The sequence below is a fragment of the Podarcis muralis genome, chromosome 15 (genome assembly GCF_964188315.1).
Source record: "Podarcis muralis chromosome 15, rPodMur119.hap1.1, whole genome shotgun sequence".
In the NCBI taxonomy this organism is placed as follows: domain Eukaryota; kingdom Metazoa; phylum Chordata; class Lepidosauria; order Squamata; family Lacertidae; genus Podarcis; species Podarcis muralis.
In genome coordinates, this window is record NC_135669.1 from 30,454,884 (window position 1) to 30,480,304 (window position 25,421).

The window sequence follows — 25,421 nt, forward strand, 5'->3', positions numbered from 1 at the left end:
TGCTGGCCTACTTAATCGCTGGAAAGCAGGGATGAAGGACGTTGTGGTTCCTTCCAGATGTTGCTGAACTACAACTCCCAGCAGCCACCACTGTCAGTGATGAGGAATGATGGGAGTTGGAGTCCAGTAACATCAGGAGGGCATCAGGTTGGCAAAGGCTCATCTAAGCCCTGCTTTAGCTTTTTATATTAGGAAGACTTTACCATCTCATTTTTAATTGTTCCCTGTTTGGGGCTATGTGTGTCATTCAGCACTCTATTAAAAGCACCAGCCAAAGTTAGCTGGTCTGGGTTGTCTGTACGACACCCCGCCCCCCACAAGCCAACTTGAAGGAGGCCCAAAGAAGAAGCGTAAAATGTGACACTGAAGGCAGCTTCCTGGTAATTTTGGGCTTTAGTTTAAAAGAGAACACCAAGCTTCTAGTCCTTATGCATGAAAGGAGTTGGCTGAAAAGGTTTTGACAACACACAACAAAATATTGGGCCTTTGAAGACTTACTCAGCATCCCCCTAGTTTGAGGGAGGGAGGCTTCAGTCCCCCCACCCGCTGTCATTCCTGGTTAAAAGCTAATAAATTGCAAAAAACCAGGCTATTGGCATAATTTACATGTGGAGTAGGGAGTTGGGTCCCTTTCTTATTTTTTTGCTTAGCAGAGATATCACACAATGCCAGACTTCTCAACTGCTACGTATTGCTGCTATCTGCTCCCACTTGCTCCTCTCCTAATTTGGGGAATGCTGGGAATTAATCTAACTGTTGGTGACTCCTCTGCAACTTTCCCAGTCATTCCTGGTTGCCGGCTCAGGGTACAAAATGATGCAACCAGAACTGTCCACAGTCCTCTCGATGGGCAAATTGCAAAGAAGACGGTCAATTCCAGAACCAATGCTTAACTTCCTTATTGTGTGTCTTATTTATTTTTGTTGATAATGAGTGTAGATTATTTGAGGAAGTCACAATCACACAAGCTTTCACAGGGATATTTCCAGCCCTGATCTTCCTCCCAATGCAAATTAACACCATCAAGGGAGCAAAGTTTTGCCAGGCCTCACCAAGAGCCCATATTGCTTCAATCTTCAATCTTGAAAACCCTCCATCCTTCTAGTGACTGTTTCAATTTTTTTTTAAAAAAATGTTTTTATACCACTTTTTATCCAGGGGGGTGGCAGACAGAGTTTGACACGCCCCCCCTTTTTTTAAAAAATACTGTTTATTTTCCTGCTACAGAGGATAAATTTTGAGGAAACAATTGTTACAACAGTAAACAACAAGTAACTTGTCCTGATATAATTTTACAGACTTTTATCACGCCAGGTTTGCCCCTCTTCATTTAATCCCCCCAACAACCCTGTGAGGTAGGTTAGGCTGAGAGGTAGTGGCTGACCCAAAGTCACTCAGTGAGAGCTTTGTGGCTGAGTGAATGATTTGAACCCTGGTCTCTCCCAGTTCCTAGTCCAACAATCTAACCGGTCTACCACACATGCATTTTGAATGCAAACTCACATTGGGCTCTGCATCTTGATTTGGGGCTCAGTTAACCTCTGGAGACCAATTGCAGCTGGTAAAATGAGTTCTGGAAACCAGATGCACTGTGTCAGTGGGTTGTCCTAAGCAGGCTGCAGATTTTAAACAGTGTCCCATTTCCTGATTTCATTTTCTAACTTGTGTCTGGTCAGAGCAAGCCATTATCTCTCCCTGCTGCACGGCTGAGAATTGGAAAAGAAGCAAAGTGTTTTGTTTTGTTTTGCTGAAGAAAAATTGAGCTGTTTAAACATCAATGGCCCCAGGCAACTGATTGAGGTTTCTCAGGGTTGGATAATTTCAGATGCCACAGGGAAAAGTTGCCCTTTAAAAAAACTGGTTGGGATCCAACATTCAAAACAGAGCTTTTCTTTTTAAAGTCTGTCTCCTTTTCATCTTCCGTGGGTCCTCCTTTGTCTAGAAAGATTTTAGCTTAAGCAACAGTTGAGCTGTTGCTTCCAAAACTTGGCTTTGCAGATGTTTGGTGAGTGAGGGTGGTGCAGTGGTCAAAGTGCTGGACTTAGAACCTTGGAGACCTGGGTTCAAATCGCCGCTCTTCTAAAACTGAGGAGGAATTTGCTAAAGAGGGGATGCTGCTGCTTGTTCGCTGCTTCCAGGGGAGATCCTCCAGGGAGAGGCAGCAGGTTTTAAAAAGCTTTGAGAATAAAGTACATTTCCAGTTCCAATGGTTCTGAAAAAAGAGCAGATTTAAGCAGGAAACTTCCTTGTGCTGTGTCCATGTTGCTCAGCATTCCTGACATGGACTGGCTGAAATTCTCCAGTGCTTCGTATTTCCCACGCTGCCAGGGAGTAAATCTGAGGCCTTCTGCATGCGAGGCAGGTGCTATACCATTGAGCAATGGTTGTTCTTTCCCAGATTCCTTGGTTTCTGTGTAGGCCAACATGACAACAAAGTTTGGTTCTGTAAAGGCAGGAACTGCAGGGGCCCGTGCAGCAAACCTCTTTGCTCTGTGAAATTCCCCCACCACCAATTTTTAATTCTTTCCCCCATTTTTCCTTCTGGCTCTGTTATAGCTTGCCTATTTTTTCTCCTGGTTAACTTTCTGGTCAGAAGGACAAATGAAAGGGTTCCATTTCAATGCTGAAGGACTGCTTCAAAGGGATGGTCCCTCTGGCATAACCCTAGTCCTTACATCTAAAAAAATGTAGTATAAACACCGACAACTGGGAAACACTGGCCTGCGAGTGCCCCAATTGGAGAACAGCCTTTACCAAAGGTGTCATGGGCTTTGAAGACACTAGAACTCCAGACGAAAGGGAGAAACGTGCTAAGAGGAAGGCACATTTGGCAAACCTTCACCGTGATCGACTCCTGCCCGGAAACCTATGTCCCCACTGTGGAAGGACGTGTGGATCCAGAATTGGCCTCCACAGTCACGGACTCACTGTTAAAACCATGTTTATGGAAGACAATCTTACTCGGCTACGAGTGATTGCCAAAGAAGAAAGAAGAAGAGTTCTTAGTGGTATGAAAATAGAACCTTATGCCTGGAAGCTGCACCTGAAATCCCCTTCAGATGAACTTTGTTCAAAGGGTATTTTAAGATGCAACTTCCAGGCATAAAGCTATTGTTTAATTACTCAGTGAGCAAAGGGCATTCCTAAGGAGACCAGCCCTTTGTGGAAGTCCTTCAGCACACAAACAGATCCAGCTTCTATCTACCTCATAATGGCCCATTCATCCAGCTGTAACAGCCAGGGCCGTTGTGGTCAATGAGTCAAGAAGCAGAACAAACCATTCTGTAAAATGGGTGGGGAATGGGTGTTGCTAGACTCTAACTCCCATAATCCCTGACCATTGGTACCTATGATAGGTATCTAGTGCAAAACATGGTGCTCTGCTCAACAGACCCAGAATCTGACCACCAGGGATCTTTCCGAAAGGGGATTAATCAAATTTGTCGTGGATATGGCTGTCAAGGTCTAATAGCGCTCAGATCTCAATGGAAACTCCATATCCAGAGGCATCTACCGCTGGGTGCCAGATACAATAGAACAGGGGTGGAGAATGTAGCATCCTCCAGAAGTTGCTGGAAGGGTTATAGGGAGTGTGCGAATCCCATGTTACAACAGCTCCACTGGCGATTGCTCTGTTTGTGGGCACAATTCAAATATTGGTCATGAAAGCCTTATACAGCTTCGGCCCTGGCTATCTGAAGGACCCTATTCTCTCCTATGAACCTGCCCAGGCTCTGAGGTAGTTGAGGGAGGCCCTTCTCTCAATATATATATATATATTCTACTACGAGTTTAATTACTTTTTATCTGTTATGTTTTATACGTTTTTAGCCTTCTGTATTTTATCATCGTTGTTTCAATTTTTGTAAGCTGCTTTGATTCCTGCACTGAGAAAAAGGCAGGATTTAATAATACTACTACTACTAATATATCCATTGGTCCTGCTGGCTGCTGAGGCTGCTGGGAGCTGGCATCCATCAACATCTCCACCAGAAGGCCACAGATGTCCCCCACGTCACCTGCCTAAGTTTGCCACAAGAGAATAATATTACGGGTAGCCTTGGTATTGTGCTGCTTGCCTTGGTTGAACGCAGAGGTTTTCAACCTTTTTGTGTCCACGACTCCCTTGACCAACTACATTCCTTCTGTGGCACCCCATGTGGGGCTTAGGAGCCCAGTTATGTCACCCCTTGCCTGCAGAGCTGGCAGCCTCTCACTCTTTTCCAAACACCCTCCGTTAGTGTTCCCTCAGCTCCTCTCCTCTTCCCACTCCTTGGGAGTCCTGCTGCTGCCCCTGGTCTCTGAGCTGTCCCATTCACTCTAAAGAGAGATGCCTCCTCATACTGCCTCCCAGGGGCCTGGGAAGAGGATGCCCCCAGCCTTAGTGGCCCAGCAGAGACTGGCCAAAGGTGAAGATGAGACCAGCACTTTACCTTGGGAGGCAGCAGCAGGTGCTGCTGGGCCTGCATGGCGGAAAGGCTCCCCTTCAGCACTGGGCACTCAGCTCCCAGGCAGGCCTTGCACACAACAAGGACAAGAAAGGCCAGCACAGCGCCTGCCTGTCCAGCCTCCCACTTATCTGTCAATTCCCAATGGCAAGAGCTGGCAGACTGGCTGCCTGGCTGGGCTCTCTTGCCTGCTTGCTTGCTTACTCTAAAGCCTCCTCAGCTCCTGGCAACCAGCCCCAGAGGCACCATTTGCCTGTGGAACTTGTAGCCAGGGCTGCTGCAACGAACAGCTGTACAAGCCTTTGGGAGGCAGAGACGTGAAAGGGCATCAGAGGAGGGAGAGAAGGAAAGAGGGACAGAGGCCAGAGTTGCCCACAGCACCCCTGACTACCATTCAAGGCACCCCAGGGTGTCATGTGTGGTAAACAAAATCTGCCCTTTTTCCCTTATGGGGTATCCAAGAGCCCGTATAGAGTCTTTAAGTGGGTTCCCTATCGGTAGGAGAAAATAACAGAGGCCAACCAGAGAATATTGAGAAGCAAAGCAGCTAGAAAGCCTGATCTTTATTAAAACTGTTGCAACAGGGTACTCCCCTCACACGCAGGAGAGAGGAGGAAGACCCAAAACAAAGGTTTGCCTTCCCTTATATAGACTTTGAAATTGCCCACCCTCAAACTCCAGACCACCCCCAGAAACATCATACATGCATCACAGAAGGGGTGTAGCCCGGGACCACCTCCCCCAATACATCATACATACATCACAGGGGGCTGTCTAAAACAGAATCCTGAGTGTGTTGTTTATCTCCTGACTGCCATTTACCTGATTGCATTATTTGGGTTTTGGCCACTCTTTTGTTATTATAACTACGGTACTTAATTCCTGAATCCAGGAATCCTCCTTTCATAGAAACATTTGGTCTTTTTGGGAGAGTCAAAATGGTTTCAGGACTGTCTTCCTGTACTGTTTCAGACATGTGGTGTATATCGTAATGTACGTGTTTGCCTTGTACATTTAATTTATATATTTGAGACCTAAAATTCTTATAACACGTGACACGCTGCTTGAAAACCACTGGTTTAAAGAAACATTAACCTGTTCATTTTGTTTCCTCCTGATCTGATATCCCCTCATTGTGTGCTTTTGTCTTAGTCACACCAAACAAGGCAAGAGGTGAAAAGCAAGAGTTCTTTTATAGCATTTGACAAAGATGCTTCCTTATGGCTTGCTTACCAGTCCCAAAGAAAGCAGTCATGTTGGCACTCAAGACATCTGGCGAGCAAAACAGCTCAATAAATTCTCAGTCCTTCCTGCTGGCTAAGGCTGCAGATTTTAAGGACATAAGCAAAACTTACAGTATTATGGATCAGGCCCATGTCATCCTGCTCCCACAGTAGCCACCCAGATATCCACATGGGAAACCTGCAAGCAGGATTCAAGCACAAGAGCCCTCTCCCCTCCTGCAGCTTCCAGCAATGGGGATACAGAAGCATTGATACATCCAGCTGTGGAGGCATAGCCATCAAGGCTAGTAGCTGTTGATATCCTCCATGCATTTGTCCAATCCTGTTTTAAAGCCATCCAAGTTGATGGTCTTCGATGTTTCCTGCGAGAGGGATTTCCACATTTTAATTCTGCACTGTGAAGAAGTCCTTCCTTTCATCCGTCCTGCATCTTTCACCATTCTGGATCACAGAAGAACAGCTTCTAAACTGGATCGGGACTAACTGACCAAGCTGTCTCAGAGGGTACATGAAACAGCAGTATCTCCATTTATCAAAAACAAACATGTTCATAAGATGATGGATTTTTCGGAGCTAGCTGACCTAACTGGAAGAGTCCACGACCAGAAGGAGGAGGAGTACCAGGAGGAGGAGTACCAGGAAGGGGAAGCGAGGAAGTCACTTAATGTTAAGGAGTATAATTTCTAATAAGATTATGATTTGTGTTTGTTTGTTTGTCTTGTTCGTTTATAGTTTTGTGAAAATTAATTAAAAAAACTGGAAAAAACACACCAGCAACTGTAAAAAAAGAATCCGAGTAAAGAAAAGTGAGGAAACCGTCAAAACAACAACAACAAAAAAACATATTCATGGGTGCCACTGACATGGTGTGTAAGCCAGCATAGAGCTCTGTGTACAGATCAGAGCTTTTCAGAAGATTCTAGACTCTGGAACTGGGCCATCAAACATATTTGCCCAACAGACCTCTGCAAAAAAAGGGATTATTGTTTCCACCCCACCCAAAACTCCCAGCTTTGGTTTGTCTCGAAGCAAGGGAAAATCCAGCTAGCAAGAAGCACACAGCCTTCCTGCTTCTTAAGTTCTGTGGGGAATTTAAATTTCCACTGTACAGTGTAAGTCAACAGCTGAACAGGAGCAGCTTCTCAAGGTCGTGAGTTCAAGCCCCACGTTGGGCAAAAGATTCCTGCATTGCAGGGGGTTGGACTAGTTGACCCTCATGGTCCCTTCCAACTCCATGAGTTTATGATTCTATGAAACTTTTTAGAAGAAGCACTTTAGAGGACCAGCCCTACCACTGGACACAAGGAGGCTGCTGCCTCAGGTGGCAGTGATTAGTTCTCACGGTGGCCAACCAAATGCCCCTTATGGGAAACCCCCCCATTAGGGAGTACAAGAGCATTCTAACCTCCAGAAACTGGCATTCAGAAGCATAGCCTTCATGGCTAGTAGCCATGGATAGCCTTCTCCATGAATTACCATATTTCTCGCTCTATAAGACGTACCAGACCACAAGACGCACCTAGTTTTTAGAGGAGGAAAACAAGAAAAAAAATATTCTGAATCTCAGAAGCCAGAACAGCAAGAGGGATCACTGCGCAGTGAAAGCAGCAATCCCTCTTGCTGTTCTGGCTTCTGTGATAGCTGCGCAGCCTGCATTCGCTCCGTAAGACACACACACATTCCCCCTTACTTTTTAGGAGGGAAAAAGTGAGTCTTATAGAGCAAAAAATACGGTAGTCTAATCCTCTTTTCAAACCATCCAAGTTGGTGGCCGTCACTGCCTCCTGTGGGAATGAGTTCCATAGCTTAACAATGTGCTGTGCGAAGAAGAACGTTCTTTTCTCTGTCTTGAACCTTCCGACATTCAGCTTCATTGGGTGTCCGCGACTTCCGGTGTCACAACATAGTGAAGGGACGAAAGTTTTTCTCCCCATCTCCCAAATGCCATGCATATTTGTATGGACTTTTGTCTTGTCTCCTCTTACTTCCCTTTTCTCTAAACTAAAAGTCCCAAATGCTGTAATCTCGAAAGGGTTGCCCTTTCACGAACCTTTTTCCAACTCTACAATAAGTGGCATAAATTTGCTTTAAACGTATGGTGTGGGTGTGACCCAAGTCTGACTAGATTCGTTGGGATCCACTTTTGAGAAAACACACATCGCATCAACCTCTGTTGCTGGTCAATATTTTCAAAGTCTTTTCTGAGCACATCAATGGCCTGATGACTGATTCACAAAGGCAGTTTTGGTCCTCAGGTATAGTGAGAAGCAAGGAGGTCAAACTGCCTTGTTTAAAGGCAATTTTCCTTTGCGGGGTGAGGGGGAACAAGGGAGAGTTTTACTCTGAATATATCAGGACTAGGGATTGAGTAGAAATGCAATCCAGTTTGCTTTCAAAGTTCAACCTACCTGATTTGCAGTTTTTGAAACAAAACATGCTGGCAGGCAAAATCGTCCTTCGAAATCTGCAGTCGTCCAGATTTCGCACATGCAGTTCTTTCCAACCAAGTAAGGTGTACAAAAAAATGCATATATTAAGATGTGCCTAAAATTGCAGATATTACTGAAATACATACAAAATGCATTGCATATGGTAAATATTGCTTTTCTTTTCTTTCTTTCTTTCTTTTTTGGCAGAATAGTCAAAGCTGCATTCGAAGACAGTGTGCATGAAAATTCTACTGAATTTTCTCAAGGACTTCTTTTTAAAATAAATAAATCAGCAAAGTGATGTGGTAAAGTGGGAAACTGAATGCAAGAGAGCCAGAATGCAAAAGTGAAATCAACAGATTTGCATATCCCTTGTCAGGAATGTAAGGCATGGTCTTTTCTGACATGCTTCATTGCATTTTTTGAAGTGGGTTGGATCCCTCTTCTTCCTTAAGAATAAATCACTGACTAATATTTATATAACCTTTCCTGCTCCAGTATCTCAGAAATTTATCCCCCAGGAACAAGGAAGTGGGACTTCTCTGTTCGATCGAGGAAGAACCTAGCAAATATTTCCTCTTGGCCTAAACCAACCTGAGGTTGGGGTGTGTGTTTTCCCTCATCCCGGTCTCATCATGAACCTGCCCACACCTGATAACCAGAGACTATAAAAGTTCTCGGAACCTAGCAATATCCACAGCCAGGAGCTGAGCACAGCAGGTGAGGCTTAGCACCTTTTTCTTGCTGCTGAGGACATGGCAATGCCCAGCTTCCCACACATAGGAAGTTAGCCATGTCCATTAATTTCAATGGGTCTACTCTGAGTAGGAGTAACACAGGCAACAAGCCTTGGTCCTATTTGTTGCATTTCTATTCCACCTTTTCCTCCAAGGAAACTCAAGGTGGTGTATATGGTTTTCCCCCTCCTCAATTAACCCTCACAACAACCCTGTGAGGTAGGTTAGGCAGAGTGTGGATTTGAACCTTGATCTCTCCCAAGTCTTAGTCCAGCAGTCAAGTCACTGCAACCACACTGGTTCTCTCCTTTGCTTCCCTTGGAACAACTTTTCGGGGTCTTAAAAAAACGTTTTTATTATTTCCCCTACTCAAAACCCACCCGTTCCTCTTTTATTTTGCAGAGATGAAGCGAGCCCTTTCTCTCCTGAGCCTCTTAGTGGCCTTTGGATTCCTGCCAGCATCCGAATCTTCCTCAGAAGGTAACACAACAAATCCTGTGACTCTTCCAAGGGTGGGGATATTTCTGGTGGGAAACTGGAAAAGGAATGTAATTGAATAATTATTTTCCTTTATTTTAATTTCACAGTATCTATATACTCCATGATTGCTCACAGCAGCTCACAAAAAGAGTTTTTAAAAGTATGTGCGTGGAACTCATTTCTAGGAATTTGCCTTTGATTTTTCATATAATCACAGAATTGTAGCTTTGGAAAAGGGCCCAAAGGGTCACGTCTTGTAGAGTTCATGCATCGTTTTGGGGACAGGGTGGGGTGAATTTATGGAAATCTTCAAGGAGATCCATGATTGAGTGGGTTGGGGAGGGTGCCTCTCTAAACCCCTTTTCTGTCAAAACCTGGTATGTGGATAGGAACCAACCTCCAAGAGGGCATCTCAGCTTAAGGCCTGCAAATAGCCACTCGCCTTTGGTGAGTTGAGAGTATTTTCAAGGTGACCAGGAAAGGAGATTTTTATTTTTTATGTTCGGTCCTGTGGAACAGGCTCTCAGAGTGTGGTGCAAATGAATTGACATACACATTTATGGGAAGGCTGGGCTGGTGAAAAATGCCAAGGTGGTGGGGTGGAGAATTTTTTGTAAACTGAATTGGCCAAGATTGTCCTGGATAGTCGCTGCATCATGCCATCTGTGTACCTTGCTGCTGAAATTTGATTCCCCTGGTTTGGACTTGGGGGGCCCTTTGAGCTGATGTTTTTGGTTCTCTCTTTTAAAGCTTTGGCCTCTGAGAAATTGACTGGTCCGGACATTTTATTCAGCATCAACACAGCCAAGCGGTTGGTGGATCAAGCATACAAGTTGTACCGGGAGAGGTGAGCTTCCTTCATGTAAATCTGCATTAAATATTCCCTCTGTCCACTTTCAGTCATCATTAGTGAAGTATGCCCCTAGGGTATATAAGTACAGTGGTACCTCGGGTTAAGTACTTCATTCGTTCCGGAGGTCCGTACTTAACCTGAAACTGTTCTTAACCTGAAGACCACTTTAGCTAATGGGGCCTCCTGCTGCTGCCATGCCACTGGAGCATGATTTCTGTTCTCATCCTGAAGCAAAGTTCTTAACCTGAAGCACTTCTGGGTTAGCGGAGTCTGTAACCTGAAGCGTATGTAACCTGAGGTACCACTGTACATAAGTACATACAATTAATCCAATAAATGTAAAATTATTAACAAGACATTATGATTTTTATGAATGGATCCCAAATATCATTGTATTTATCCATGCACAATCTGCATCTAAAAGCAATCCGTTCATATATTGCCAGAGTTGGCATAGCATCATTAACAAAGAATTTTAGAAAGAGCATGCAGTGGTACCTTGGTTTTCGAACGTCTCCGTTGACGAACATTTCAGTTTATGAACACGCCTTGGAAGTTGAATGTGCCACATGGTTTCCTCTGAGTGCAAGATTCTGAGCTGTTGGCTGTTGAGTTTTTGAACATTTCAGAAGTCAAATGTCTTCGGGAACGGATTACGTTCGTAAAACTGAGCTACCATTGTAGTTTAAAAAATAAAACTGAAGGGAGCAAAACAACAACAGCAACCCAACGAGTAAGGGTCACTGCATAAACTTGCCAGTTGCTGGAAACCACAAGAGAGGAGGGTGCTCTTGAGCTTGCATCCTTCTAGTGGGTTTCTGGGTGGAACAGGATGCTAGACTAGTTGGGCTATTGGCCTGATCCAGCAAAGCTCTTTTAGGTTCTTAGGTTCGCCATTAGGAAGGCTTGCTGTGAGACTTCTGAGCACTTTCTGCTAAGGTCCCCTGTCTCCCTGCTGCCATCTCCTCTGTGCTTCTCTTTCCAGAGCGAAGGAGAACTTGAGAAACCCCCATCTCACCCCCTCCGACTTCTTGAGACATTTAAAGGAACCGGTGGCAGGGACCAGGACTGCAATCCGGGCAGCGAGTTACATGGAAACGGCGTTGGATCTCCTGAGGCAGAAGCTGCAGAAGGTCTGGCACCGTCGGTTCAACATCACAGGTATTGTGAATCCCCAGGCAAAAGCTTTAGCACAGTGGGGATGGTGGTGAACTTTCAGCCTGCGAGGCAGGTTTAGCCAAGCCACACCCACTTTACCTGAGGCAGGTAAAAGCTGGCCAAAAGGGGGGTTTGAAGGCACTGCTGCTCAGCTGATGGTCGGTGCCTGCAAACTGCTGACTCTTTGCTTGTGCAGCTTGATTTCAAACCACGCCAGTAAATGATGCCCCGTGATGTCAGGTGATTGACAAGTGGGCAGCCTTACCTCTCACACTTGGTGCAGGGGGTGGGGTGGGTTAGACCGCTGAAGGTAGATTCCCATTGAAATTTGCTTCTAAGACAAAAGCCATTGCTTTTCTTCCCCTTATCGGATATCTTGTTTAGATGTGCTAAGCATCCAGCAGAAAGATATGATCACCAGAGCCACTGGCTGTGACTATCTGATCCGCCCAGTCCGGTGCCCACAAAACAGCCCTTATCGGACCATCACAGGAGAATGCAACAACCGGTAAGGAGAAGCTGGCTGGAGAAGGGTTTTATTTGGGGTGGGGGGTGCAGGCAGGTCAAAGGTTCTCCCTCATCTGAGGGGAAATACCACTCTTACCACTGGTAAGAGCTGGAGAGGTCATCTGGGAATCTGGGCCAAAGGAAGGTGTTGAAGGAAATTAGAAAATCAGAAAAAGGACGCCAAAATGATCAAGGGCATAGAGTGGCTTCCCTGTGAAAAAAGGTTGTGGTATTTGGGATTTATTAGTTTAGAGAAAAGTCAAGTAAGAGATGACATGATAGGAGTTCATAAAATCATGTGTGGCATGGAGGCAGCAGACAGAAGAAAGATTTTCTCCCTCCCTCATAATACTAGAACTCACAGCCCTTCCGTAAATGTGACTGTTGGTCCTGAATCTCCCAACATTCAGTTTCATTGGACGTTCATGATTTCTAGTGTCACGAGAGATGGCAAAAAGCTTTTCTCTCCCCACTCTCCCCATGCAGATCCTCATCTCTCAGAGCAGGCATATAAATATGTCTCTTGATATGTTCTTAACTGCCCAGAACTTTGCTGCTACGCCACATTTAGAGGCGGGCAGAAATCTGGTGCGTGGCTAAGTTCTGGCCTGCACGTGATTTCGAGGAGTGCGGATCAGCTCACCTTGCAAAGGTTAATCCCTCAAAGCATGCCTGCCTCCAGAAGAGCCTTCACGCATGGGGCAGAGTTCCAAACTAATGCGCTTCTCCCCCCGCTCTAGGAAGCACCCTCATTTTGGTATGTCTAACCATGGCTATGCCCGCTGGCTCCCAGCAGAGTATGAGGATGGTGTGTCTCTTCCCAAGGGTCTCATCCAGGGCCAGCTTTATCATGGACACCCGCTCCCACTGGTAAGAGCTGGGAGTCATCCCGGGATCCTGGGACAAATTGTAGAGAAACAGCCGTGTTGGGGGTGGGTTCGAAGAGGCAGCTGAGGTGGTGGACCAATCGTTCGGGGTTTCTAGGGGGACAGCATGGTGTCTGTCACCACATGGCCAACCCCTATAGGAGGAGATTACTCTCATTTGATACAGCAAATCCCTGAACACTCACCGAAATGAGATATTCTGCTTCTAGGCAATTTGAATTTGAGCCAATCATTTTTTAAAAATAAATAAATACAGCTTTCATCGATTTATCGTAAACAAATCTACGAACTAAGACATAACCATACAGATCATAACAAAAACTACAAACTAAGACATAACCATACAGATCATAACAAAAACTACACACAGGGTATATTCTGTATAAAAAACAAATGACTGAGACGCAGCTTTTAAGATCAGTCTATATAGTCCAATCAGGATGTGGGTGGCGCTGTGGGTTAAACCACAGAGCCTAGGACTTGCCGATCAGAAGGTCAGCGGTTCGAATCCCCCCAATGGGGTGAGCTCCCATTGATCGGTCCCAGCTCCTGCCAACCTAGCAGTTCGAAAGCACGTCAAAGTGCAAGTAGATAAATAGGTACCGCTCCAGTGGGAAGGTAAATGACATTTCCGTGCACTGCTCTGGTTTGCCAGAAGCGGCTTAGTCATGCTGGCCACATGACCCGGAAGTTGTACGCTGGCTCCCTCGGCCAATAAAGTGAGATGAGCGCCGCAACCCCAGAGTCGGCCACGACTGGACCTAATGGTCAGGGGTCCCTTTATGTAGTCCAACCACAAAGAGGACTGAGTCGAGGGGGGAGCGCATGTACAACTCTCCTTATCTATATAATAAGAAAATGGGGACCAGTCTGTGTCAAAACTGTCTGATTTGGCTTCGCCCCAGACAACGCATTGATGTCTGGCCAGGTATTCAAATAAAGCAATGGAATTGCATAGGAATTTTTGATGCTTTCCCGTATTGGGCTATTACCAACATGGCTTCTTATAGTAACTACGTAGTTTTTTAGAAATTGAATTTCATCCCCACTATACAATGGCTCAAAAATCTTATTCACGTGCCCTACAAACCCTCTAGTGCACTTCTTGGCAGTGGCATGAATGGCAGAGTGCTGCCACATGTTTGTGTCTCTGTGTTGTTGTTGCTTGCACATTGCTTACAGTTCCTCTTCTGGCTTCCCCTGTTGGAGCCAGAGCACTTAGCATTGAGGCTATGCAAATTGAACACTCTGCATAATTTCCTCCGGTGGCCCTTGGGTGCTCCACCATAGGTGCGGCAGGTATCCAACGAGATCATCGGCACCCCCAACGAGAAGATCACGGACGACCAGGAGCGCTCGCTGGCATTCATGCACTGGGGCCAGTGGGTCGACCATGACATGGACTTAGCCCCCATGACTGAAACCAGCATCCAGAACCAGGACGTCCACTGCGACACCAGCTGCAACTACGCGCCCCCCTGCTTCCCGATTAAGGTAACGGAAAATTCGGTGTTAAGAGATTCTTAGGGCGAGACAGGTGTATGTGTTTTCCTGGCGTGGGGTGGAGTCAGGTCTTTTGCAGGCCCTTTGTCCCCTTTGAACTATTAGCTCCCAGCAGCCTTTGACAACATGGCACCTTCCAGGTGTGTGGGACTACAACTCCCATCAGCCGGCTCGACTGTGATCCCATGAGTCCCAGCATTGTACAGGCATTCTGGCTGATGGGAGCTGCAGTCTGAAATATCTGGGTTACTACGTAGCTCTTGACATATAGCAAAGTGCACATCATAAATGTTGGAAGGTTCAGGACAGATAGGGAAAAGTCCTTCTTCACACAGTGTGGTGGTTAAACTGCGGAACTCGATCCCACCTGAGACAGTGATGGCCATCAAATTGAATGGCTTTAAAAGAGGATTTCACAAATTCATGGAGGGAGAGGGCTATTGATGGCGACTAGCCATGATGGTGATACTCTGCCTACAAAGTTGGGGACATTAATGCTTCTGTATACCAGTTGCTAGAAACCACAGGAAGGGAGAGTGCTGCTCTTGTGCTCAAATCCTGCTAGCAGTCTTCCCTTGGGGGCATCTGGTTGGCCACTGTGAGAACAGGAAGCTGGATGAGATGGGCCATTGGCCTGATCCAGCAGTCTCTTCCTGTGCTCTTATACTCTCTTATTGGGTGTTTCCAAGAGTGGCCCACAAACTGCATTTGCCCACTAGCAGATTTGTGCCAGGGGGCTGAGTAGGCTGAGTTTTTTAAAATATCTAGCAGAGCCCATGGGGAGAGGAGAAATGTGCCGCTGTTTGCATGGGAGGAACAGTTCCCTGGTCATCATATTGGCCAATGCCTGTAACATCACCTACCACCCTCCCACAATACTTGGATTAGTGGTAACATTTTCTTTTTTAAAAACAAACTTGTTGGGAGTGTGATTATTTTTCTTTCTTTCTTCTGGAAACTAAAAAACAAAACAAAACTTGGGCCAGTCACTGTCCCTGCACCTAACCTACTGCCCAGGATTATTGTGGGGATTAATGAAGAGGGGAGAACCATGTCTACTAACTTGAGCTTCTTGGAGGTATAGATGCAATAAATAAAAAACAAACAAATTGTGGGATTGTTTTCTGCAGATTCCACCTGGAGACCCGCGGATTACAAAGCCAGGCATCTGCATGCCTTTCATCCGGACCACCCCTGTTTGCAACCCCACGACATTCATCCGTGAGCAGCTCAATTCCATCACGTCCTTTCTGGATGCCAGCATGGTGTATGGGAGTGAGGAGCCTTTGGCAAGAAGCCTCCGGAACCAAAGCAACTCTCTGGGTTTAATGGCGCTCAACCAGAACTTCACAGACGCTGGTCTGGGCCTCCTTCCTTTCGAGAGCAATTCAAACAGCATCTGCCTCTACACAAACAGAACTGCCAACATCCCATGTTTCAATGCAGGTATGTCTTTCCACCAGGGCATGGTCAGCAGCTGCCAGTCAGTGTAAACAGTAGTACTCTAGGTGACCAATGATAAGGTAACTTCCTATGTTTTGATGGATCTGGGCATCAAGTGTTAGGCCAAATGCACACCATATGTTTAAAGCACTATGATACCACTTTAAACAGTCATGGATTTCCACCCCCAAAGGATCCTGGGAAGTGTAGTTTATTAAGGGTGCTGAGAGTTGTTAGGAGACCCCTCTTCCCCTGCCAGAGCTATAATTCCCAGGGTTTCCCGTGAAGAGGGATTGATTATTGACTCTGCCTGCCATTGGCTCTGGCGCCACCTGCTGTTGGGCTCCCTGCCTTCTGCCCTACCAGTCTCCATGTGGCTTCACACAGCAATAAAAGAGTGTTAATTCATTTTCTAGCTTAATCAGCTTGAAATCAGAGAGATGGTTTCTTTAATTTTGCAGGGGATAAACGTGTCACTGAAAATCTGGGGCTGACAGCTCTCCACACCCTCTTTGTCCGGGAGCATAACCGATTGGCCAGGGAGCTGAAGGTGCTGAACCCACACTGGGATGGGGAAAAGATCTATCAGGAAGCTCGGAAGATTATTGGGGCAGTAAATCAGGTATGGTGAGAAATGAGCTTTTCCTTCTGGCTTCATTCAAAAGGGAGTTTCACCCTAGCTTCATTCATGCCTTCAGGGAAGGTGCAAGGGAGGAATTTAATTCAGCTCACATTTAGAGACAAACTCACAGAATTTGCACTTTCTGCAAGAATGTTCAAACCAAATTCTTTGCATTTCTCCAAATTTCACAGTGCAGTTCTCCAGCCAAGTGATGGGTACAAAAATGCATATTTTGGGGGTAAAGTGTGCATTAAAAGGGAAATATTGGAGAAAATAACAAAAAAGTCAACTCACTGGGAAACCAAGAGTACCCTGAGAAGAATTGGAAACCCCATGACCTTGAAGAAGCCAACAGCTGTAGAAAAAGGCACTGTCCCTTTAACTGCCAAGGAGGCGGGACCTCCAGGCACTTAGGGGGCAGGGCCTCTAGCCAGCGACTACCTGGCCGGGCTATAAAACTCTGCCAGTTTCTCTGGGACCTCTGCTGAGACAACTTGGATGCCTGGGCTTAGCAGTGCTGTCCATGGTGCTGAACCCCCACCTCAGTCGCTCTCCAAGGTCCTGAGCTGTTTGGAGGAAAGGGCTGGATGTACAGTACAGTTGCATCTTAACACAAACGTTTGGTTTCAAGGCTTCTGCATATACATGAAAATCACATATTCCCAAACACCCCTCATGGCTTGTGGGTGAGGGGAGGAGAGACAGAATCCCTTGTGCTTTCAGATCCTGTGTGCCAAGCGGGCCTTACCCAGCAAGTAAGTCAGAGAGCTAAAAAGCTCTTCAGGTAACACAAACAGACCCATTGAGAAAAGCCTTGCCTGGATTGAACATGGATGATTTCAACCAGCCTGCCTTCAACCACATTGGGTTGAAATAGCACAAGTTAAATGTGTGTAAGATGTGGCTGTACTGCATATGTAAAAATCATGCCTGAGATGTAACTCCAGTTGCTCATATGAGTCCCATATTAGCCTGACCTCGGTTGTCTTCCCTCGTGTAAGATCCTGGAGGTCAGGGACTCTCTTTGTTTCCCTTCAAACTTTGTAAAGTGGCCACTAAACACCCATAGCCACACACTTGCACACACACACATTGTGCTCATTTCTATACAATTTTAATAAATAAAAATAATAAAAATATTAATGCTTGTGAAAACTTAAAGCTGGACAGAAGCTGTGTCTTAATTAGAGGACAAATTGCACTCTGGAAGGCTAGGGTGGTTTAATTAATTGTTGTTATTTTGTAACTGTTGTTTAAGTTTGAAATCAATAAAACATATTTTAAAAACCCAAAATTAACAGTGGAGTCTTCCCTGGTTTGGTTGCAGGTGATCACCTTCAGAGACTACCTACCCCTTGTCTTGGGCAATGAGATGAACAAGCAGTTGCCTTTGTACAAAGGCTACAATGACTCTGAGGACCCCACTGTCTCAAACGTGTTCTCCCTGGCCTTCCGGTTTGGACACGGTTCTGTTCCCCCGTTTGTGCCCCGCCTGGACCAAAACTTCAAGCCCCTTGTCCCATATTCCAATGTCCTCCTTCATCTCACCTTCTCTGCTTCATGGAGAATCATAATGGAAGGTAATGCTTTTGTTCCTTGTCCTGCGGGGTTCTTGGGCTGTCTGGGAAACAGAAATCTTCTAGGAACAAAGTAAGGGCAAACAGGGGTCGCAGCACAGCCTAAAAGACCAAGGGTGGGCATTTATGAAGAACTTTCTATAGAAGGTTGCTCCAAGCTGGAAAGTGTGCAGAAGAGGGCAGACAAGATGATGATGGGTCTGGAAACCAAGCCTTGTGTGGAACAAGTTGAGGGAGTTGGGTATATTTAGCCTGGAAAAGAGAAGACTGAGAGGAGATATGATAGTCATCTTCAAATATCTGAAGGGCTGTAGATGGAGCAAGCTTGGAAGATGGAGCAAGCTTGTTTTCTGCTACTCCAGAGGGGACAAATTTCTGATGGTAAGAGCTGTTCGACGATTTTGAAGGTGGAAAAACCGTCCCCTTTCCATTAAAAAACAAAAACAAAAGGACACCCTAAACCTTGGGTTGAGTGTTCCTCATCTTCAGGGCCAGCACTACCTTTCTCTTCCAGGTGGCATTGACCCTCTTCTCCGCGGCCTCCTGGCCGACCATGCCAAGCTGATGAAGCAGAACCAGATGATGGTGGAGGAGCTCCAGGAGCGACTCTTTGAGCAGCTTGAGCTCATCGGCCTTGATCTGGCATCCCTGAACCTCCAGCGGGGGAGAGACCATGGACTGCCAGGTAGGTGAGCCTGTCCTGAAGTTTTTGACCCTGTCCGTGGTTTCTTGTGCTAAACAGTGAGTGAAGAGATCCAGGGTGGCTTGGTGAGGAGGAGAGTCAACAGGAGACTTAGGATTGCAATGTCTTTACAGAGATGGGAGTTGGGTGATTCCCAAGAAACCTGAGGCCTTTCTGTTAGGTATAATTGGACCGAAGGAATTGTTTAATTTGTTTATGTATGCTATGATGGGGGCAAGATTGTCCAAGCACACAAATGGAAAGAAGAGGAAGCCCCAATGAAAGAAGAATGAAGATGATGGAATATTATGAGATGGCTAGACTAGCTGTGAGAATTAAAGAACAGAATGAAGAATGAAAAAAGAAATTATTGAAGGATGGAAGTATTTTGTAGCATATTTGAAAAAAATATCATGGTTATGTTAAAATGTATGCAGGATTTGAAGTACAGCAGCAGATAAGAAGTGGTAGTTTAATCATTTATAATCAACGTACCATATTTTCCCATGTATAAGGCAACCTTTTTTCTGAATTTTTTTAATGATAAATTGAGGGTCGTCTTATACACGGGTTAATATGCTGAGCAAGAGAGGGCTGGTGCTGCGGCAGTAGCAGGGAAATGTCAGAGAGTAGGCTGTTTACCTGCTCTTCCTGGCTTAGGAAGAGTATTTGGTGAGTGTCAGTATGTGGTATATTACTGCACCAGTTCCGTCAGCCAGAATGGGGGATTGTCGAAAAGCTGCTCAACAGCTCAGCAAACTTACAAAAGAAGCTCACCAACTGTTGAGGGCTCCGAAAAATAGGGGTCGTCTTATACATGGGGTCATGTTATATACGGAAAAATACGGTATATAATGGGTAAAATATAAGAAATATACCAGCTTTATAAAGAAAGAAAAGAACATAATGGAAGGGTGGATGGGAAGTCAGCGGATGTGAAATAAATGTTCTGATGTTTGTTTAAAAGAATTTGTAAAATTTGAAAAGCTAATTTTAAAAAAAAGTTTTTTAAAAAGGAGTTGAGTAGGCTGCAAGTTGAGCAGGTTGGGGGGGGGGGATAGCCTAAGATGTCCAAATCCTTTAGCACATTTGAAGAAATAATGTATTGAAATGTTTAAAATCCCCCATTAATATGAAGCACATTTCCATTGCAAATGTATTATACAACCTGGGGAAATCCTCGATCTCCAAATACAATTCATTCGTATTAGCGATCTCAGCAATTTATACACTTTTGTTGAACAATTCTAAGACAGATGCTTGATAAATGCATTCTAGCTTCAGAAGAATCACCATACCGTTTGGTGTAAAAAATCGGTTCCCTTCGGTGGTTGCACTGTGCCACACTGTGGTCAGTCACAAATACATCCTTGTAGCAATACTGTCAGTACTGCGAAAGAACGTTTGACCACCTTTCCATTACAACAATGCACTGGTCCTCAGCAGGTGACTCAGGACTGGAGCTCCAATCTCAGGATGGTCCTCGCAGAGATGTCACTGCCGTTTTGTTTTGTGAAGAAAAGCAGCCCTCCTCCTGCTTGAAACTGGAACAGATGCTGTTGGAAAGCTGTTTCTCCTTCAGTTATTTGTCTGGTGGCAGTAGTTGAGGAGGAGGGCAGGCTGGCTGGCAAAGGCCCTGCCTGTGGAAAGGAGGTGGCTAAGCAGCTGAGAGGAAATGGGTGTGTGGATTCGCTCCCTGTCCCCGTCCTCTCCCTGCTCAATAGTCAGTGCAGACCATAATGAGCTGGATGAAGCATGGGTCTGATTTTTTGGAAGGCCCATGTTCCTAAGGAAGGCAATTCTTCTGAAATCCCCCCTTCTTTACCCCAGTCTCCTCTTACTTCCATGGCACTTGGCTGCTCTGCTTCCCATTTATCCATCCTCCAGCCAGACTAACAACCTTTCCCTGCTCTGCTTCCACCAGGATACAATGCCTGGAGGCGGTTCTGTGGCCTATCAGAGCCCAGCGATGAGGCTGAGCTCGCTGCCGTGATGGGCAATTCCCAGCTGGCAAAGAAGTTCATCGACCTTTACGGGACACCAGAGAACATTGACATCTGGATTGGGGCCCTGGCTGAGCCCTTCGTCCCCTATGGGAGGGTCGGGCCCCTCCTGGCGTGCCTCATCGGGACCCAGTTCCGGAAAACCCGGGACGGAGACAGGTGAGCTGCTTGCCCTCTGAGGCTCTCATTTCTCTTTGTGACAGCTTTGTGACAGAGCTTGGGGCGTAATTAGAACCCAGGTTCCCTTTTTAGGGAAGGGGATCTGCAAGGAGGATGGCCATTTTCTTGCGGGGCTCAGTGTGCCATTCTAGGAGTGCTGCAATCGACACAAGATAATATCACCATTGTAAACAAACAATAAATGTCCATTAAAATGGCAAAAGTAGTTTCTTTCCCAAATAGTTTCTTTCTTGAACAATAGCAAACACAGTAAATAAAGAGCTCACTTGTGATATACCAGTGGTTCAGTGCTCGGATGTCATTCCGGTAATCCAACGTTTTGTCGCTAAAGAGCCCAGTCATCGAGCTTTGTAGTAAATAATATACAAGAGAAGACTTAAAGGTAAAGGTAAAGGTACCCCTGCCCGTACGGGCCAGTCTTGACAGACTCTAGGGTTGTGCGCCCATCTCACTCTAGAGGCCGGGGGCCAGCGCTGTCCAGAGACACTTCCGGGTCACGTGGCCAGCGTGACATTGCTGCTCTGGCGAGCCAGAGCCGCACACGGAAACGCCGTTTACCTTCCCGCTAGTAAGCGGTCCCTATTTATCTACTTGCACCCGGGAGTGCTTTCGAACTGCTAGGTTGGCAGGCGCTGGGACCGAACGACGGGAGCGCACCCCACCGCGGGGATTCGAACCGCCGACCTTTCAATCGGCAAGCCCTAGGCGCTGAGGCTTTTACCCACAGCGCCACCCGCGTCCCAAGAGAAGACTTAGGCTGACTTAAAGCAGGGATATATCTGTCTCCATCTGCATGTTTCCATCAGGAGGAGCATAGAAAGAGGACAATGTCCTTCAATTTGCTAAACCTGGTTTAGTCTTTATTCCTGCATTTGCAATTCTTCAAGATAAAAGCTATTTGGAAAGAGAGGAGAGGAGCACTGAACCACTGATATATTACAGGTGAGCTATTTATTCACTGTATTTGTTTCAGGGACTAGACTGAGGGGGACAAGACTGAGGAGTAATGGTGGGGACCACCCCCCTTCTCCCGAAGCTTCCAGAGAAGAGGAAGGCAGTATTGAATTACAGCAGTGGTTTGAGGAAGGTCACAGCTCAGAGACAGGCGAACAGAAGAGTTGGGAGGTGCTGGGAGAAGAGAAGGGGGAGACAGAGCAGCCAGCTGACACGTTATCACTGGAGAGCATTTATGGCCCCCCTTCTCCCAGAACATGCCATTCATTGCAAGAGCAAAGGTCTCAGAGACAATTAGCCCCTGGGGGGCACCGTAAGCGGAAGTGCTGTTGTTAGGAAGGGAGCAGGGAGGCGTTCAGTTGGAGCAACGCCATTAACGGGAGATAGACTGCATTCCTTTGTCTCTCACTGTGACGAGTAAACAAATTAGTAAGAACTCTTCTTTGTTTTTCTCTGCTTCTTGCTGCCACCATGGGAGGGATAGAATTCCCCGAAGCCTAACAGTTTGCTATTGTTTAAGATAAAAACTATTTGGGGAAAGAAACTACTTTTGCCATTTTTATGGGCATTTATTGTTTGTTTACAGATAGTTGCCTTGGCGATATTATCCTGTGTCGATTGCAGAAGTCATTGTATCCCCACCCTGTTCATTGTTTCATTCTAGGAGTGCGGGCATTGTTGGTACTTGACAAAGGCCCTCTATTGATCCCCAGAAACCCCCCAACTCTGTTCCTCCTTAGGATAAGAAGCTGCCTTATGGTGAGACCTATCTACTTCAGTGTTTGCTGCTGGTAGCAATGCTCCCATCAGCCCCAGCATCGTACAGCCACCCTAGCTGGGGCTGATGGGAGTTGGAGTCCAGCAGCATCAGGAGGGCACCAGGATGGCAAAGGATGCTCTAAGCATCTGACTGGCTGCTGCAGGAAACCAGGTGTGAGACAATGGGGCCTTTGGGCTCTTCTGGGGATCTCAGATAATGTTAGTGAAAACAGTTAAAAATACCAGAAGTCAAAAAACGTAGCAGGTGCATGGAAAGATTTCAAGGAGTGGTGGACCCTTTTCAGCCTGAGAGTCACATTTCTTCCTTGCCAACCTCGGGGTGATGTGGGGTACATATCAGTGCTAAGTAAGGCCAGAGGCAAAAGTGGTTGGAGGCAGTGGGTGTGAATGTAACCTTTGTACAGTAGGCTACGCCGCAGCCATGCACAACCCAGAGGCTTCTGCATGTGCTCGTCTCCATCCTCCACCCAGGCAAGCAATCCAGGCATTCTCAGAGTTTGAGGATGCGGCCCAGTCAGTTAAAATCCCTCCAGGGAGATGCAAAGCAGGGCATGACCTGGGAGCACCCTGAGAGCCAGAGGGAAAGGTCTAGAGATGCACATCTGGCCTGCTGGCTGAGGACTGCCCACCTGTGATTTAAACCAGTGGTTCCCAAAGCGAGCAGTACCACCCCCTACAGGGTGGCGGGATTCTCTAAGAAGCAAGGGGGCGGCAGGAGGGCATTGGAGGTGTAAATAACTAACTGATTTGGAAAAGCTGGTATCACTGGTTCAAGTTGGTCAGTTTTGTTGAATGAATTAAACTCAATAGTTTTAACTGGATTTTAAGTAAATGCACAATTAATTCTTACTGTTTTGAACTTTGTTGTGTTATTATCTTATTTATAGTGAGGCACACAAGTCACTATTATGAATAACAATTTTTATAGGGTAGGGTGTGCTGGGGGGGGTTTGAGCTTGTGGAATCAAGCGGGAAGTGGCCCCCAAAAGTTTGGGAGGTGCTGGTTTAAAGGATAAAACCCTGAAAGCATTTGCTCAGATGAAACTGTCTTCTAGCATTACTCAGGTTAGAATACAGCCCTTGTTACCAATTAGACGGGGTTTGACGTCCCAGGACAAATGCCAATCAACCTCTTCCTCTGCCCTTTCCTCCTTGCTTGTTGCAGATTCTGGTGGGAGAATCCCGGGGTTTTCACCCCCTGGCAGCGGCGGGTTCTGAGCGGCGCCTCGCTCTCCCGCATCATTTGTGACAACACCCACATCCAGGAGGTGCCCCACGATGTTTTCAAGATGAACCACTACCCGAGCGATTTCGTGAACTGCCGCAAAATTGGAGGACTGGATTTGTCTGCTTGGAAAGAATAGACTGGCAGCAACTGGGGAAGTTTTGGGGTGGGTGGGTTGAGACATTGCAAACCTGCCAGAATGCCAGAAAGTTAATGTGAGCTGGGACTCAGCCCTGCGGGTATCACAACCACTCCAGAATGCATAGTGACCTTCTTCAGGTCACAGAGTGATGAAAACTGACCTGTCTCCTGAGCGAGACTCCCAGTTGGGTTGGAGTTCAGATCCTGTAGATAGTGAATCATAGCATTGTTCAGTTGGCAGGGACTCCAAGGTTCATCCAGTCTAAACCTTTGCAATGTCGGAATAACAGCTGAAGCACCCCTGGCAGATGACCATCCAACCTCTGTTTAAAAAGCTGTAGTGAAGGACCTTTGTAGTCCACTGCCACAAACTCTCAAAATGCCTCTTTGCCATCTCTGGGCCAAAATCTGGGATTCATCTCTGCCATTCATATTTCCTGACATTCTGGGAAGGCGGTTTGGGCTCTGGGATGAAGGAAGGTCAGTTTGAGGTGGCTATTTGGGGTAGATTGGGGCTAAATCCAGCAATGACCATCCAAGGATTTGTGACACTCAAATCTGCCCTTGGGATGTGAAAACAGCACAACCAGCCAGATATTTTAATTAAGCAAAATATCACAAAATAGCAAGGTGGGGTTTTTTTGTTCTTTAGAGTTCTTGACTAGGCAGAACTCAGAATCTGAACGCTTGCTCGCCCTTTTGCAACATTGTTGTTTGGCCTAGTGAAGTATTGCCCTGCTGTGGATTTTCTGATGGAATGAGCCGTTCATCCGACTTTAAGATTTGCTCTTTTCTCTTTCCTTTCCATATTGTCACATAGCTGGATTTCGAAAGCGATGTGCAACACATATTCTGATTTCATTTCAGTGATTGTATAGGCACTAACCGGGAGGTGTATTTATTTTTTAATGCTGGAGTTGTGAGACTTATCTGATCAATACTAATAAAAAAAAACACCCCAGATAAATACATGAAACTGTAATCTGTGTCTCCAGGGTGACTGGTGCCCCTTGGGCGGAAGGCAGGGAGCCCAACAGTAGGTGGCGCCAGAGCCAATGGCAGGCGCAGCTGACTAATTCTAGGCTTATCTTCCTCTTCCTACTCTCTGCTAAGTTCTATGAAGGCAACAATGAGACTAATCAGATGATAGTCAGTGGCACCTTCTGGGCTGGTTGTAACAAGGCAGGCAGATGGGGGTGGGGGTGTTGGCCAAAGGGAGACCGAGGTGGTGGGGCAGTGCCCCACTTGCCTTAATGTACAATCCTCTACTGCTGTGCTTTCTGAACAAAGAGACACAGGAAGCTGCTAATGGCTCCAGACCCATAAGAACACAATAAGAGCCTGCTGGATCAGGCCTATGGCTCATCTAGTCCATCAGGTTTGTTCTCCTCAAGGAGGCTTGCCTGGCGAAATCATTATACATCTTTAGGTTGTTGTCAGGCAATAGCTTTCCTCTATAAACAGGCCTTTAACTCTCTGTGGCCTTTTAGAAGTGGGTTAGATATTTTCAACGTATTTCTTTTTTCCTTTTGGTTTCAATGTATCTACAGTATGTGGGTTTTTGTTTT

At 46.1% G+C, this 25,421-nt stretch overlaps 1 protein-coding gene across 1 annotated transcript; it reads left to right on the forward strand.

Annotated features, from left to right (window-relative positions):
* The first annotated feature begins 8,802 nt into the window (after positions 1–8,802).
* LOC114585840 (myeloperoxidase-like) lies at positions 8,803–24,829 on the forward strand. The gene is made up of 13 exons (XM_077919695.1): positions 8,803–8,934; positions 9,261–9,338; positions 10,089–10,185; positions 11,177–11,352; positions 11,734–11,857; positions 12,597–12,726; positions 14,034–14,237; positions 15,377–15,692; positions 16,151–16,311; positions 17,639–17,891; positions 18,403–18,573; positions 20,495–20,732; positions 23,653–24,829. The coding sequence occupies exons 1-13, from the start codon at positions 8,931–8,933 to the stop codon at positions 23,849–23,851; spliced, it is 2,151 nt and encodes a 716-aa protein (XP_077775821.1). The 5' UTR covers positions 8,803–8,930; the 3' UTR covers positions 23,852–24,829.
* The last annotated feature ends 592 nt before the right edge of the window (positions 24,830–25,421 follow it).